The 17,504-nt window shown below is 40.7% G+C and overlaps 1 protein-coding gene across 2 annotated transcripts; it reads left to right on the forward strand.

Moving 5' to 3' along the window:
• The first annotated feature begins 532 nt into the window (after nt 1-532).
• sec14l1 (SEC14-like lipid binding 1) lies at nt 533-14,339 on the forward strand. Of its 2 annotated transcripts, XM_003453995.5 has the most exons (16): nt 533-716; nt 1,055-1,151; nt 5,416-5,565; nt 5,848-5,979; nt 7,056-7,184; nt 7,283-7,502; nt 7,810-7,919; nt 8,834-9,023; nt 9,407-9,495; nt 9,600-9,670; nt 9,781-9,952; nt 10,378-10,512; nt 11,232-11,366; nt 11,588-11,830; nt 11,980-12,158; nt 12,423-14,339. In XM_003453995.5, the coding sequence occupies exons 2-16, from the start codon at nt 1,089-1,091 to the stop codon at nt 12,505-12,507; spliced, it is 2,103 nt and encodes a 700-aa protein (XP_003454043.1). In that variant the 5' UTR covers nt 533-716; nt 1,055-1,088; the 3' UTR covers nt 12,508-14,339. The 2 variants fall into 2 exon arrangements, with proteins under 2 accessions (XP_003454043.1, XP_005468346.1); XM_005468289.3 differs by lacking the exons at nt 533-716; nt 1,055-1,151; nt 5,416-5,565 and adding an exon at nt 6,261-6,320.
• The last annotated feature ends 3,165 nt before the right edge of the window (nt 14,340-17,504 follow it).

Here is a 17,504-nt window from a genome sequence, read left to right on the forward strand (position 1 = left end):
TCCATGAAATTTCAAATTTACAGTTTTAAAAAAAGAAGACAGATAAGTAAAGCACATTGTTTTTATTATTATTTTTATTAAGATGACAAATGTCAGCAATTTACTTGCATTTATGAACAGAATTGGTTTTAGTCGTTTAAATATTTTGTTTCATTAATTTCTGACTTATTTAGATTAAAAATGTGAAGTTTGTCATTTTTCTAATAAATAACAATACACATTTTTTTAACAAATTTTTGACAGATTTTTTAAAACATTTTCCGTTTTTATGACGTTGTCCAGTAAGTTACTACAACAACAGCTTTAAAAAAAAAAAACCTTTGTATATATGCCCTCCTACGTTTGTGTCTGAATCCAGAAAGGCGGCAGAAAATATTCAATAATGTTAGACAGATTAAAAAAAAAATCACGAATTTACAGTCTTTTGTTCATTTCGTGTTTGTCGGTGTCGGCTTGAAATTTTGCTTGAAAATGTGCGACCAAAACGACTTTTTTTTTCAAACATCACGTTGATTTCCTGTTTGGCCGAAAGGGGGCGGAGTCAAAAGGCTGCTGTGCGGTCAAAGTGACGGGTAGGAAATGTTTTTCTTTTGCGGTTTTCATTGCAGGAAAGTAGGCGACAGGCTCGCTTTCTTCTCTCAGCCAACGATATGGACCCTCATATAGTTGGACAGCTACAGTAAGCCAACCTGCCGGCACGGAAAGAAAACAGCTCTGTAAGTCAAAGTGTCTTTCTTTCCGCTATAGAAACTGTTTGTCACTGTGTTTGCTTATGTGTCATTACATTGTAACAAACTTTGAACTTTGACATTTTTTTCTATAGATCAAAACATCCCAACTGGCTCCAAAAAAACTTTCTGAAATTCTCCTTCTCCAGCACACAGCTTATATTTCAACCCTAATTATGGTCATGTGAATGTCACTGTCCTCTCTTTCTCCCCTCATTGACCTTTACTCAGCTCATGTTATGTAGACTTTTTTTTGAGAAGAAGAAGAAGACGTGCCCTTTCCACTAATCTATACTGACAGCTGCCGTGTCATATCTCTGTGGCAGTTTAACAGAGTTTGCTGCTGACTGAGCTTCAGCCATGGTGCAGGAGTACCAGTCCCCTGTTCGGGTCTACAAGCACCCGTTTGAGTTGATAATGGCGGTAAGTGACGTGCTTATATTGAGGAATCTTTTAAATTCACAAATTGTGTGTGTATGTATATATACAGCCTCCTAGCTCACAGCATTGGATATGAGCTTCATATCTGCAAAATATCCTTTATACACAAACTAGGGATCAAAGTTTGGCGATCTGCTTTTCACTCTAGGGCACTGACCCTTTGCAATCCAGATGCTGTTCAACTTTTCCTCTCATGAAAATAAATAAATAAATAAATTTTAGATTTCAAAAGTTTTCCAGCTAATTCCATGGTTGGGTGGCAATGTAAAAGAGACCAGACACTTTCAGAAAATAGTCTGTAGCCTTGTCTGCCTCGAAGGGTCATTTGTCTCATTCTTGATATTCACTTACTTGCAGTCTGTGCTGCATGTTTACTGACTTACTGGAATGCTGCAGATTTTTTTTCTTGCCTGCTTGTGCTGCTGTAAATACAACAATCTGAAGGGTGCTTTTTTTTTGCATGAAAACACACATCACAATAAAGACTCATTTTTTCAAAACCAGACTTGCCATTTAGTGTTTGGCAGCTGGCCTTGATGTTGAATGGTTATGCAAAAACTCTGTTTATATACACACTCATCAGCCACTTCACTTGGTACGTCAGTTTAACTGCTTGTTTGGCACAAATATCAAAAACGGCCAAATTTCGGTCAATCTCGTTATTTCTTATGTAAACAAAGTCTGGCAAATCCAAAGGTTGTGGGGTTTCATCAAGAATATATCAGAATGAGAAAGAAAAGTCATTTAAGTAACCTTGAACGTGGCATGGTTCTTGTTCGGGGTATTTTGTAAACTGCTGATCTATTGTGATTTTTTTTTTTTTTTGCATTAGAATTATATTTCTTAGACTTTTTGTCTTATTTATGTCAGAAATCAGAGGAGAATAACCAGACTGCTTTGAGCTGAAAGGAACCACTCCTTACAGCCAAAGTCAACCCAGTATCACAGCAAAACATGTAATAAACACACCAGTACACCGTGTCCACTTAGTACTTTGGAGAGGGAAAAAGATAATGGTTGCATTACCGGCAGGGGGAGATAGTATATTTAAAGCCAAGATGTCAGTAGTAAGCAAAAACATATGAAGTGCATTCAAAGGTCCTTAATAACCAGAAACGATTAAGCTAGGTGGCTAGTATATATTTAGATTTAAATGTGTTAATGATGTCAATTTAAATGCTTTCCCATGATTATTTTCGTGTTGGGTTGAAATAAAGTATCTCCCTCTGCTGTTACTGTAACTTCTACATGTGTGTATATTTCACGCTTTGGAAAGGCAAAGTGTGAAATGGTCTTTGACATAATGCTGTGATACTGGGCTGCCAAGGTAAGCAGAGTGCAAAGCACAGATGGAGCAGATGGACTACAGCAGCAGAAGACCGCACCGAGCGCCATTCCAAATAGCTAAGAACAGGAAACCGAAGCTCACCAATATTGGACAACAGAAGATTGGAAAACGTTGCCTGGTCTGATAAGTCTTGAGTTCTTCTGCAACATTCAGATGGTGAGGTCAGAATTTGCTGTAAACAACTTGAAATCATGGATCCATTCTGCCTTGTATCAGCGGTTCAGGCTGCTGGTGATGTAATGATGTGTGGGATATTTCCATGACACACTTTGACCCCCTTAGTACCAGCTGAATATTGTCTAAACACCACAGCCTACCTACAGTGTGCCCATCTTGTGATGGCTGCTTCCAGCAGGATAACACTCTGTGTCAAAAAACTCAAATCATCTCAACTTGGTTTCTTGAACATGACCATGAGTTCACTGTACTCAAATGGCCGCCTCAGGTACCAGATCTCAGTCCAATAGATTGCACCTTTGGGAAATTCACCACAAAGATGTGAAGTCAGCAAATCTGCAGCAACTGTGTAATGGTGTTGTGTCCATATGGACCAAAATCTCAGAGGAATGTTTCCAGCGTCTGTCTCAGAAATAATCTTAGTTCTGAATGCAAAGTGTCCAACCCAGTGCTAGTAAGGTGTAACTAATGAAGCGGCTGGTGAGTGTGTATTTGAGGTGTCTGTAAGTCAGTCAGCGTGGTTGTTGTTTTCTTATCATGTGTTGCCTGGGCGAGGTCGGGAGTTCTCGAGTTGTTTTGTGGGACAGTTTTTTAGAACAGCTGTAAGTTATGTAAGTGCCACGCTGACCACTTCTCTTATCCTTTAGAAAGCAAACAAAATGCAACGCTAAGAAAAAGAGGCCACAGCAGAGTTTGTCAGCAGAAAACTTTGCAGCTATATTTATATAACTCACTTTCCATTATTCCAACAGTATTCAATAGTTATACAGGGGGAAAAAATCCATTAAAATTCCATGCTATAAGCTGGCTTTTCTTTAAATGGAATATTTTTTGTTATGATACTGATGCATTGCTTTCCCACCACTGCAAATTGCAGTTCTTGGCTAAAACCATAAGCACAAGAACACCAGGCAAAGCAAAAGTAGGGCAAAAGAAAAATAAATGCGGATTTCCGTGAGGGGCACCTTCACCTGTGCAGTCTGCTCTTGGTGTTTTCTCTTAAGTTACACATTAAGCCAAAGTGTTGCACAACCTCCTTGGTGAAGGTTTGCAGAGACTGCGATGCTGCAGCGGTTACAGTTTGCCGTGCAGCTGCTACACAGAGTTAACACAATAGACTTTGTGGATAACACCTACACCGGAGCCATTTGATGCTTCCCCATGGAACATTTGCAGGTCTGAAATTCTTCCTGCGTCACTGCAGGTTATTGAAAAGACTCAAAATAAGCCCTTTGTGAAAGCTAAATAACAGCTCCTTTAAGAAGAGGAAGAAGCCTGTGACAGCTTAAAGAGGAGAATCCAAATGAACAGCCTACCACCTCTTCTGCTCCCATTTATCTCAGAGCTTCTCATTAGCTCCCTCAATGCTACTGACAGCTGTTGCTCAGGCTAACAGTGCTAATCAGTGTCCTGGATATTACTGAATGTTTAACCAGTGACGGCATTGTTGTTCCTGTCATGACATCTCTTAATGACCCTTTGGGGGCTTTATGTAACAGAGCTAGGTGCCTGTAAACGGACGACACTTGTTGAATTGCATTTGATCAATATCCCCAGAAGAAGTAAAACATTGTTTATGCCCCACAGCCACACAGACCTTTGATTTGAATGAGCTTGCCAATGCCAGATAAAATGGTATGAAACAGTGAAAAGTGCTGTCTGTCTGGCATTTGGCTTACAAAAAGTCCTCAAGGTTTGCTTTGCCTAAAACACTAGAAACCCATGTTTTCTTCTCCCCCCCCCCCTTATATATATATATATATACATATATTATTAAATATTTTGTGCCTCCATTATGTGGTTATGCTCATATTGCTGAAGGGGGAATAGGCAGAACAGAGCTTTCAATTTGTCTGCAATCAGTGAAACATACTGTTTTTGTTAGTTTGCCTGTTGCACAGCGCCAGTCAATGCTGCTTAATTAGCACGGAAACATTTCCCAATAATTTTCTTAGTGAATAATTTCATCCTGTTGATTGGATTGTTCGTACGCTGTGCTGTATTGATGCGTGCAGGATGTGTGAGTTTGTCTGTGTGTGTGTGATTTTGAGAGTTTAGCTTTTTAAACTTTTAAAATCTTAAGTCTTGGCTGACTTGGTGATTTTACTGCTTAACGCAGTTCCTCCAGATATTGACGGTACTTTTCTATCCCATGGTGAAATGCTTATTCCTCTATCCGCACCATTACACAAGCAGCTGTCCGTATCATAAAGGTCTAGTTCATCCCCTGCCTTTGCTTAGTTGTCAGTAGTTTGCTATCAGAAGCTGCACTGCCCCTTGTTAAGTAACATCTTTTACTGCAGATCTTGAAACGCCTGCCTGGCGGCTCAGTCAATGCATACAGGTAGCCCTGGTGATAGTGGCTCGGGCAGATGGTCACATACTTTGGTCTTTAAAACACGTGGCAATTACTGCTTGTAAATGCTGCAGGCTGTTGCTGTCCGCAAAACATAACATTTTAATAGGCATTTACATAAACTCAAAATGCTAACTACAGAAAAAAGCACCCTAACCTGACACAGTAGTCCAGTGCTAAAAATCTATTCAGCCAGCAGTTGTGATTATAGTTTTCTATAAGCAGCTTTCCCTTCCTAACAGTGAGCTACCTCACTGAGGCAGAGCTCCCAGTGGAACAAACTGAATGGACCCAGGCAAGCCATTAATACAGACAACATAATAATAAACCCAATCAATCAATTTTTCTATATAAATGTCTTTCAGGCCTACGTGAGACGGTTCCCAAAGTGTCCATTGATTCCAATGTTTGTGGACAGCGAGATCATAAGTGAGAGCCAAAGTGATGATGGATGCGTGCTGGTGACTGAGAGGCGCTGTACGATCGACATCGAAGCCCCACGACTTCTCAAACGGGTACTTCCACTCTGACCTTATAGGGGATGAGGGCGGTAAAGCAAAGGAAGTGGTCGCTATAATCTGATCTTTTTTTGTGAAGTACAAAAATCAGATGCTTAACCCTTTATTTCATGAAATACTTGTAAATGATGCATTTCAGCCTTGCGCATGTTATTGGAGGATAAAAGATGTGACTTTTTGCAATAGCTGTCATTGTTCTGTTGCAAATCAAGTTGCCGTATGTGCCTCCTGTGAAAATGCTCAACAAATAGTAGCTTTTTTTGTTTCTTCTGCATGTAGATCGCCGGTGTGGATTATCTGTACTTCATCCAAAAAAACTCTCTGAACCGCAGAGACAGGACCCTCCATATTGAGGTTCACAATGAGACTTTTTCTAACAGAGTCATTGTCCGTGAGAGGTGCAGCTACACGGTGAGTCTGAGAGTCAAACATGGTAATCAGGTGCTTAGAATGTGGCAGCGTGTAGGAGGTTTATTTCTTTGTTTTTATATAAACTTTTACAACGCCTAGTGCTTGCCGGATGGTACAGAGTCCCTGCTAAAGGCAATGCAATATGTGGTGCATGAATTATTCATCTTAGGTGATCCTCCCATAGTGTGCTCAAGGCACTAAAGAGCTAGTGTCACCAGGTGTCTTTAAAGCTGCTGTTGTCTCAGTCAGAGTTACTTTAATACTGCTCTCCCTGTTAAAAGATTCTTCGCACAACTTTTTGATGTCTGCTGTGTATCATGTGGCAGTCTGCACAGAAGAAAGTAAGAATTTTGTATGACAGTAATTTTGCAATTACTGAACCAGCCACTTCATTAGGTATACCTTGCTACTGTTGCCTTCTCATCTTTTTTAAGTCTTCACGGCACAAATTCAACAACCGTCCCTCAGAGATTTTGGTTCGTGTTGGCATAATAGCATCACATAGTTGCTGCACGTTTGTTGGCAGCACATCTGTGGCCTAAATCTCTTGTTCCGCCACATCCCAAAGGTGCTCAGTTGGATTGCAATCTGGTGATTGTGGAGACGGTTTGAGTTTAGTGAACTCATTGTGATGTTCAAGAAACCAGTTTGGCATGATCTGAGCTTTCTGAAATGGTGTGTTACACTGTAGTCATCAAGAGATGGACAGCAACAATACTCCAGCCCATCTGGCGCCAATTTTCTTCCTCATTCAGACGCTCAGTTTGAGCTTTAGTAGACTGTGTTGACCATGTCTGCATGCCTGTTGCTACCAAGTGATTGGCTGATTAGATATTTACAATAACAAGCAGTTGAGCAGGTGTACCTAATGAAGTGGCTTGTGAGTGTATATTCTTGCTTTAAATAATCTGTGCAGTACATTTACTCTAAAAGGCAGTTAAAATTGTGATGACGAGATATGTAACCATTTATGCACTGATGTAATATTTTGTATTAAACCTCAGCTTTTGCTTTGTTTACATAACAAACTACAGTTTGGTTCAAGTTCAAATTCATACACGTGTCATCTTTCACAGGTTCATCCAGAGAATGAGAGCTGGACTTGCTTCGAACAGTCGGCTAGTCTGGATATTAAGTCCTTTTTTGGTTTTGAAAGCAGCGCAGAGAAGATAGCAATGAAGCAGTATGCTAGTAGCATTAAAAAGGTTTGCATATTTTACTTCATTTGCCTTCACTTCTTGGTCCAGATGCTTCCCTAACTGTCAAAATTAATTTAGTCTTTCATTTCCTTCAACTGATGAAGGGTAAAGAAATTATTGAGTACTACCTCAGAGAGCTGGAGAAAGCAGGAGTCACTTATATACCTCGTTGGACCTCCACTGTTGACTCTGGCACAGTCACTTGGAGGCACCAGCTGCCGCCCCCCTCTGCTGCCAGAGCCATCCCAGTGAACAGTGCCAAGGACGGGCTGCACTGTAAAGACTCGTCATGTTCTGCAGAGCTAGTGGCGGGTTCGCCTGACGGTCAGTGTGCGCTCGCTAATAACAACAAAGGTTTAATATAAATGTCAAAAGATAACACTACATAGAGTGAATTTACCGACTGAGATATTAAAAGTGGGGAAATAGATCAGTGGGTGATTTATACAGCAGTGCAGGAATTCTCCTATAACTGCACTGCCAAAAAACCTCAAACAAACAGAAGCAACATTTTAAGTGTTTGATAAAAACCTCTAATTATTTTCAAAAATGCTGAAATTGCACTATAGTCTTCAGTCTGTTGTATGCAATATTGTGTAACATTATGCTGTTATTGTGTTTTGGCCTGTAGACAAGTTGGATGCTGACTACATCAGACGTTACCTAGGTGATTTAACGCCTCTGCAGGAGAGCTGTCTTATTCGGCTGCGTCAGTGGCTGCAGGAAACCCACAAGGGCAAGGTCACAAATAAACAAACCCAGTTTCTTTCATTAGTGAACAGTTGGTGCTGCGATATACAGTATGCCTTTATTTCTAAGACACTCACGCAACCTGTTATTTTCCTCTTGCTTCCACTCTTACTCTAGCTCAGTTTTGATGCTCAGAGACATACAGTGCTGTGAAAAAGTATTTGCACCCTTCTTGATTTCTTAGTTTTTTGCATATTTATCATGTTTATCAGATCATCCAGCAAATTGTAATATGAGACAAAGATAACCCCAGTAAACACAAAAGGCAGTTTTAAAATTTTTTTTTATTTATTTAAGGAAAAAAAGTCATTCAGACCTCCCTGGCCCTGTGCAAAAAAGTCATTGCCATCGTCTGCAAAGGGTTACAAAGCCATTTCTAAGGCTTTAGGACTCCAGTCAACCACAATGAAAGCCATTATCCACAAATGGAGAAAATTTGGAACAGTGGTGAACCTTCCCAGGAGCAGCTGGCCTACCAAAATTTCACCAAGAGTGCATCAACAACTCATCCAGGAGATCACAAAAGAACCTAGAACCACATCTTAAGACCTCCCGGCCTCACTCATCTCAAATAAGCTCAAAGTTCATGATTCAACAATATGAAAGAGACAAAAGATGAACATTATGGAAGGTTTGAGTCCCTTTGCGTCTGCGTAAAACTAACACAGCATTTAATAATTAGAACATCAAAATAAGAGTCAGACATGGTGGTTTTGGTGTGATGGTCTGGGGCTGCTTTGCTGTTTCAGTACTTTTTTGCCAACGAAGCAAAACCAGTTATTCAGTTTAGGGGGCAATTTCTTTTTCACTGCACTGCATGCAATTTGCAAAGATTGTCGCCAGCAGAGCATTAAAAAATTCTTTGGATTCGTCAGCATCTTTAACGATGCACCTCTTATGTACAGATTCCAAAGGATCAGCATGTGCTACGCTTCCTCAGGGCCAGAGATTTCAACCTCGATAAGGCCAGGGAGTTCCTCTGCCAGTCACTGACCTGGAGGAGACAGCATCAGGTGGATTTCCTGTTAGACACATGGAAGCGCCCACAACTGCTCCAGGATTATTACTCTGGAGGCTGGCACCACCACGACAAAGGTACCGAGTGAGCGATGCTGGTTGATATTGCCATTATTGTGAGGCTTTTTTTCTCCAGGCAGAGGGAAATTTTATCAGCTAATCTTAAAAGCCACGGGGATTTAAGCTTTTGTGTTTATATAGTTCTCAAACTGCCTGTTAATTATTGACTGCAAAGTCTGAGCACCATCTGTCTTCACTCCCATGTTTGGAAAAGGTTTCATTGCTTTTAACAGCTCAGCTGATCCACTTGATCACAGTTAAGACTTGAACACAGGATGTTCCCCTTGAGTGTTTACATGCTAAACTGATACCTTTTTTAGAGTGGTAAACACCAGCTTTGTTTACAGGTGGAAGTGTACAGTGCAGTTTGTGATTGTTCTCTGTGTTTCCTTCTCATTCAGATGGCCGTCCTCTGTACATTTTGCGTCTGGGTCAAATGGACACTAAGGGTTTAGTACGAGCCTTGGGTGAGGAGGCGCTGCTGAGACAGGTGACATAATTTAATACAAATATATGACTTAATTTACATGGAAACAAAGCAAAAAGTGAAGATATTCTACATGAAGGTGGTGCTTAACAGTGACAATGTTGCAGGTGCTTTCCATTAATGAGGAGGGACTGAGGCGCTGTGAGGAAAACACCAGAGTCTTCGGACGACCTATTAGGTACCTAAATCTTAATTTAGTTTAATCCTGCCCGTGTCCCGTTGGTTAATGGGCAATCAGCAGTGCACTTTAACCAAAACAATGTGATGTCCGTTTTTATGTGTCGCTAGTTCTTGGACTTGCCTGGTGGATCTGGACGGTCTAAACATGCGTCATCTGTGGCGACCCGGCATTAAGGCGCTGTTGAGAATCATCGAAATTGTTGAGGCCAATTACCCTGAAACTTTGGGTCGCCTGCTCATACTGCGGGCACCGCGAGTTTTCCCTGTGCTGTGGACCCTGGTGAGAATAAACTGACTGCATCATCTGAATATGGAAGAATGCATAAAGCTGTAGAGTACAGATGCAGAGATTATAAATAGCTAAGTGCACTCCAGCCACGCTGGAAAAATGAGCAACTAATAAACAAAGAAAAATCAATGTATGGACCAGGAAAGATGACTGTAAAAATAAAACCCATAGGGGCACATTTAATTCTTGCTGTATGCAGTACTATGGATGGCAGGATTGTAAGAAATTACAGAAAGAGAATGAGCTACTGGGACGATGAAGCCGATATAAAATACTATGGATGCTTAGTAACACCATCAACCAGCTAACACGTGCATTTTTCACGCTTGAATTATTCATTGATTATGGATTGGCTTTCACAGTCCATAGTAAGTTACTTTGCCCTTTCCTGTATGTTCTCTCGGTCTCACCGCCAGGTCAGCCCCCTTATTGATGAAAACACTCGTAAGAAGTTCCTTGTTTATGCTGGAAACGACTACCAGGGTCCAGGAGGTTTGGTAGACTACATCGACAGAGAAATCATCCCCGACTTCCTGCAAGGAGACTGCATGGTGAGGTTAAGTCTTCAGCTTATTGACCATACGTGTGAAAGTCAGTCTTAGCCCAGCCAGAAATATGCATATCTTACCTGCAGTATGTGGTTTCACCAGTTTAGGAACACTATATCTGGGTAGACATTTCTCTACAAATCCAGTGAACATCAGCTTGCACTTCAGGCCCTTGACCCTGTGTTGTTTTGTTGTGAAGAAATGATATATTGGAGGCCTGTATAGATCTTTGAGCTGCAGGTTATTGTCAGATAGGACCAGAACATACTGTACCCACTAGCCACAGCTGGCTCAGACTCAGCACACAATAAAAGATCAAGTTTTCTTTTCTTTTTCTTTTTTTACCATAAAGGAAAAAAATTGCATCTGGGGCACATCACGATGTCCTTACAGGAAGACTCGCATGTTTGAATTCTGTGACAGCTCAGTCGGTTCTGTGAGCACTCGACAAGTTGTTGCTCAGCTGCAAACATGGCAAAGTGAAAGAGGTGTAGCTAGTTGGAACTATAAAATGGCATTTCATACTGAGAAAGGTTATCCTTTAACTAAACCTGTATATCTAAATTCATGGCGTATGAACTGCGGTAAAACTTATTACATAAGATATTACTTTATTACACTACGCTTATTGTTAAACAAGCTAGTATGTCTACATATGTATTCGATATATATTAGTAAGCGTTCTGCTTTAATCACGTTTATTTCTGTTTCTTCTTCTTCAGTGTGACATCCCAGAAGGAGGAATGGTTCCCAAATTTCTGTACAGAACAGCAGAAGAATTAGAGAGTGAAGAAAACCGCCTGTTGACTGATTCCATCTATAAAAGTGCCAGTATCTACAAGGGGGCTCCATACGAGGTGCAGTCTCAACTTTTACGATTTGCCTCCAGTTTTACGATGCTAAGAGTTAACAACAGGGCAAGAAAGGGGACATTTCTTTGCATTTGATAGATTTTATGCATTGTGTAATAGTGCCACCTACTGGAACAACTATGCATCGCATGCTGAAAATAAATAGCGTGGTTAATGATTTGCTGTCTGCAAACCTGTGTTTCTGATCTCCTTCCATCTTTCTACAGCTCCTGATAGAGATCACAGAGGCCTCCTCTGTCATCACATGGGACTTTGATGTGTCTAAAGGAGATGTGGTCTTTAACATCTACCACTCCAGGAGAGCCCCTCAGCCTCCCAGAAAGGAAACTCATGGTATCGCTTCGCTAGGGGCTGTTAATCCACAGCTTATAGACAAGAGCTGGGTACTAGGCCAGGACTACAGCATGGTGGAGAAAGCCCTCATGTGTAGGGAGGGAGAGAGTGTGCAGGTGAGGGAGGACATAAAAAGCTCTTTTGATCTGTCTTTGTTTAACAGTCTCAGACAACCTTCGTTTGTCCCCGTTCGCCGTCTTAAGTGCTTAATCCTCCGTCACCGCGAACACAAATTGATCCTGCAGATTTCTCTGGTTTGAAACAGGGCTCCCACATAACACGCTGGCCCGGCTTCTACATCCTCCAGTGGCGTTTCCTAAGCTCCGCAGCCTGCGCAGCCTCCAGCATGCCTCGAGTGGATGATGTGCTGGCCTCTCTGCAGGTTTCCTCCCACAAGTGTAAAATCATGTACTACACCGAGGTCCTTGCCTCCTGTGACTTCAGGTCAGTTTGGTATTTTTATTTTTTTGGTGTTATACTGAGGCTCTTTTTCACGTAAGACCCGTGCAGTGAGACTTTAAATATATATGCAGGGACATTTATGCAAACTGTGTTTCAAGCTTGCCAGACATGTATTCCTTATGCTTGTGCGTAAGCTGCCTTTTATTTGCCGCAGAGATTAGAATAATTGATTAGTATTTGATTGGGTGTAACTACGTCTTCAAGTTAAGCTTAATGTTGTTTGTTTGTTTTTGTTTGTTTTTTTAGGGGTTCCATGACCAGTCTGGAGTCTTGTCACAGTGGCTTCTCACAGCTCAGTGGCACCACAACATCCTCTACTATTTCAAGGTAGCGTCTGTTAAGCAGACGTCCAGATGCAGCGATGACCAAAGCTCACTTGCATCCACCAGCTCTCCTTGCCCCTGGTACCTTCAAAGAGAATATTTTTTTTCAAATATGAGCTGTGTCACTGAAGACTGATTTTTGTTTCTACCAGAGTACATTTATAATGCAAATACCTGATGAAAATGCACTTTCATCTTATGTCCTTGCAATACGACAATGCATAAAATGAAAAAAGGAGATGGCTCACGCACAGTAGCGTTTATATATTCTTAGATTAAAATTTAAAAAAGCACACATCAGCTTCTGTCCTTGCTTCTGTTGTCCACAAGGTGTCAGTGCAGTCTGCTGGAGCTGCTCTCAAATCTGCAGCGGCCTTTCCGCTTGGAGTTTAACTCACAGTCATTTGGTTGTCTATGAAATTGAAGGGAGAATTGTTCCGAATTGTAAAACAATAATAATCGATGTCTCTGGAGTGTCTTGCACCAAGCGTTTCGAACAGCACCTGCGCTGGCAAAGCTGTGCTGAAGCAATATCTTTGATTTATCATCGAGATTATTGTTGCTCTTAGAGCAAACGGTGAGGTTTTAGGAATGAGAAGCAGGTATGAAATCTCTTTTTTTTAAATCTGCAGCACACTCCCTAGATTTCATGTAATGTTTTTTTGGCTTGTTAGGCAGAGCTGCTTAGTTTTCTCAGGCAGCTAATTTAAATGCAATAAAGTGCAGCCTCTTGTGATCTGGCACTGGGCCAGGCAGACTACTGATTTACATAAAACTTTAATTTCCATAAACTTATCAGATGCTTCCAGCTAAAGCTTAATTGAATTTTCCTGCGTTATTATTATTATTTCTTTTTTTTGTCTTCTTTATTTGCAAACTTGTGTCATGTTGCTGTTTATCCCACCACAGTCAGGTACGTGGAGTTTTTTCTTTTGGTGAGGCTGATTTACCAGCATCCTGACTTCCTGCTGCCATGCTGCTGCGGTTAGACAGAGAAAGTTCACCGACTTAGCCTGAAGCTTGTTTAGTGAATTATTCAGCCTGCTCTAATGACCTCCCAAAACCCACATTTTCCACACACAGAATAACACTTCGGTATCTTGATGTGCCTAATTTTCTTGTAAAAAATGTTTTTGTTAATATAACTGTTATATATTTTAAGGCCAAAATATTTTACTGGCTCACATTGGCTTGAAAATGTCTACATATGTAAAATTTCATAAGCAAATGAAATATTGGATAATGCATAACATCGTAATGTGGCCACCTGTTTGGTTGACCTGACGCAACCTTCTGAGGGAGTCCTGGCTGACCTTAAGCCACAAATCACTCGGCTGATTAATCATTACACTCATATGCTGATGTTTACTAGGTACAGTGTAATGTTAAAAGTGGGCAGGGGGAGGAGGATGGGAACATTTCTTCTGCAGATTTTTGTTGTAAACTGAATGAATTTCGACTTGATGACATCTGGTGAAATGAAAAAAGATGTCCTGAATATATATCCTAGGTTGTAACTGTAAGAAACCTGAAATATTTTGAAAGATTTCAAGCTACACACAAAAAATGTAAATCTCTTTCTGAGCTAGAAGAGAGGTCTCAGGATCAAATGTATTGTCCAATATAGCTTTATCACTCTTCCTCACCAGTTATGACGAAAAAACTGATAAATGGCTTTTAAGAAAACCTCTGTGACGAGGCTCTACAGGCAGCAATACTTGATATTTTCCTGAGGGACATGTTGTAAGACGAAATATTCATTGCATTTCATGGGTGTGCAATAATTAGAGTGTATGTTTCTCATTTCTGTGACAAATACATACGCTGTGGAGACATTAGGTATCTGCAGTCTCTGTTCTCTCTAGGAGTATGTTTCTTTGACTTCCAATTTGCATTTTTAAGATCTGTTTGAGCAAATACATTCAGTCACTTCTTTCAGTACACCTCTCCAACTGCTTGTTAACACATGACTGCAGCTTAGTGCATTTAGGCATGAAGACGTGGTCAAGATGACCTGCTGAGGTTCAGACTGAGAATCAGAGTGGAGAAGAAAGGTGATTTAAGTGACTCTGAATGTAGTATGGTAGTATTTCAGTACGAGAGCTGATGCACTGGGATTTTCCCACACAACTGTCTCTAGGGTTTACAGAGGATGGCCAAAAAAGGGAGTTTCCAGGGAATGTCTTAATGTAAGATGTCAGGGGATTGCCAGATTGCTTTGAGCTTATAGGAAGGCAACACTAACTCAACTAACCCTGTTGTAGCCAAACAACGATCTCTGAACACACAACTTGTTAAACCTTGAAGCGTCAAACCTTGCCTCTCCTGTCAGCTAACAACAGGTAAGTGAGGCTGCAGTTCACACACACTCACCAAAATTGAACAGTAGAAGGCTGGAAAAACGTTCCCTGGTCTGATGATTCCCAAATTCTCCTGCAACATTCAGACGGTAGGGTCAGAATTGGGTGTAAACAACATAAAATCATGGATCCATCCTGACTTGTATTGGCATTTTATGGTGCGGGTGGTTTAATAACATAGGGGATATTTTCTGGGCACACTACCTGAGCATTGTTGCTGACCATGTCCATCCCCTAAATGACCACAGTGCACCCATCTTCTGGGGAAGTCATGGACATTAAATCCAATGATACTCTGATACATATTTTAAACAACAAAAAGAAATATTTTGGCTTCTTTTAATGTTTTTTTTTTAATTTAAAACACCTTTAAAAGCTTCTTACATTCATTGCAATCTTTTCTGTATTGAACAGTTACCTGATCTCTCAAGAGATACCCATTCTGCACCTGCACTTTGACTTCTTATTACTTATTCGTTTGTTGCGCTGCTGAACATCCCAGATAAGACTCCAGCAAAGTTGTCTGGAATTTGCCTCCCCATAGGCACAAATCAAGACTCAATCCCTCTGTTATTTCCCTAAGACATTTCACATTGTCTCTCTAACCTGCCTGATAAGCGGCTGATTGAATGTGCTTTCCCACCACGGCGGAGATTGGACTTGTCTGAAGTAAGAGTCAAATTAAAATCAGTCTGGAATAAGACCGCAACCTAGAAGACTAGAACTCTTTATTCTTTGGCGAGCACAGCAGGCAGGCAGGAGGAGGGCTGCATTCATAATATGCTGCTGAAATAGTCCTCAGACTTGTTACCGATATTAGCATCCCAGCCTTCACTGGGAATATGTACATGATAATGAACGATCTTTTCTCGGCTTTTCCAGACTCAGACATGGAAATAGGCAACACGGGGATGACTTTGAGTCTGTCTTTTTTTCTGTATTTACATCTCATGAATAGAAAAAAATAAATAAATTACAAAAGGTAGGGAGGTTGTGCTTTGCAAAATAATGATTCACGCACCGCTTACCCATGTCAACACACTCCTCTGAGTCTATTTGCAAGAGCTAACAAAGTTGATGCATTAAGAGAAGCCAAGGTCGGCTGATAATAGCGCCTAAAATACAAAGCACCGAAAAATAAAATAATAAAAAATAAGGTGAAAACCACTTATCGCTCAACCAGTTCTCTTTATCCACCACAGGCTTCAGCTAAAATAGATTTTTTTTTTCTTGTTGAATTCGATAATAAAAGAGAAAACCTTATCAGACATAAGGTTGTAGGCTCTCACTGTAGTGTGGAGCCTCATTAAAACCTAAGCCGTGTTTCATTTGCTTCCTTCTGACAATCTTGACCTTCCCACTAATTGAAAAGGAGAGCTCCGGATTAGTGCGCCACATTATTTTCCGGAGGCTTGATACACTGGCAGGAAAACTTTCCCCGGGATTGTTGGTCTCAAAACAACTGTGCGGCTTAAATCGCGGCCCTGGTTTGAGTGTGACGTGCGGAAGCTGAAAAACAAACAGTAAAACTCCTCCTTCGTTTGAGTTGTGGACCTGTCTGATTAGCTAATCTTATATTGGCCGGTTACAATTTCATTTTCTGACTTGATATACTGCTGGGCTTGATTAATATGTCCACAAACAAATAGATACAGTCACATCTATTTATCTCTGATGTTTCGTACCATCTCTCATATCTTGTTACATTGATTTTTCCCTGCAACAAGAGAGACCATCAATCTAGCTACAATTTAGGGCAATTTCTGAGCTCTGCCCTCATTTGCAACAGACTGTCAAGGTTCTGCTTTAAGTTGTGTTGTTTTCATCTGCTTTCGAATCACACCTGCATTTATTTCTCTGGGTTTCCTCGGCTCACTGACTGCTGTAGTTGACATTTTCATTCTTTGCCCTCTAATTGGTCACTGAACTGTCAAGGTCAATATGGGTTTTTGCCCATCCCCCCCCTTTTTAAACACTATAGTGGAAACACTACAGCAGTTACTTATCTTTTTGCCTGTTTGGATCAATTACCAAGCTGTGCTGAGTAACTAACCTGTCTAATGTAAGAATGAACGCTAGGAGACGTCGAGCACCACATCACAGTCCTGTTTCACTTTTAAAAAGCAATGTGCACAAATTAATGTCATTTTATGCGAAGACGAAGCGATGTGATCTTGGGTGTTCAGCGTTCCTCTGGTTATGACAGAAGCACAAACATGTTTTGTGCTACGTCCCTTTCCTGTAATAAAGAAGAGTGCCAACGCACGCTTTATCGTCAAGCCATTGATTGAGTCCTGACAATAGCTGCCCCAGGGTTCACATAAAATATTGAATTACTTTCCTCCTCAAAAAAAAACAACGGACTTTGAAGGCTGTGTGCAAATGACATTATGCTTTCCTCTTTTTCTTTTTTTCTTTTTTTTAGAAATTTAGAAAATTTTGAACAATGCTAAATTAGTTAAAATTCATGCTAGGGAAAACAGCACTGGGAGCAATAAGATGGCAATAAGACAGAATCAGTCTGTGTGATGATAAAATGATCTATCTATCTATCTACACATCGACGTAACTTTGTGCTGAACATTGGGGGGGTCAAGATCTCTGTCTAAATAAATAAATAAATCTGGGTAAATTCCCAGATGATT

This window comes from Oreochromis niloticus, linkage group LG4 (assembly GCF_001858045.2).
Source record: "Oreochromis niloticus isolate F11D_XX linkage group LG4, O_niloticus_UMD_NMBU, whole genome shotgun sequence".
Classification (NCBI taxonomy): Eukaryota; Metazoa; Chordata; class Actinopteri; order Cichliformes; family Cichlidae; genus Oreochromis; species Oreochromis niloticus.

Bases quoted from the DNA above. Each gene is read 5' to 3' on its own strand.
- sec14l1 (XM_003453995.5), top strand. From the start codon at position 1,089: ATGGTGCAGGAGTACCAGTCCCCTGTTCGGGTCTACAAGCACCCGTTT. The intron at 7,503-7,809 runs GTCAGTGTGCGC...TTTGGCCTGTAG, and splicing joins AGTGGCGGGTTCGCCTGACG to ACAAGTTGGATGCTGACTAC. The intron at 9,024-9,406 runs GTACCGAGTGAG...CTTCTCATTCAG, and splicing joins CTGGCACCACCACGACAAAG to ATGGCCGTCCTCTGTACATT.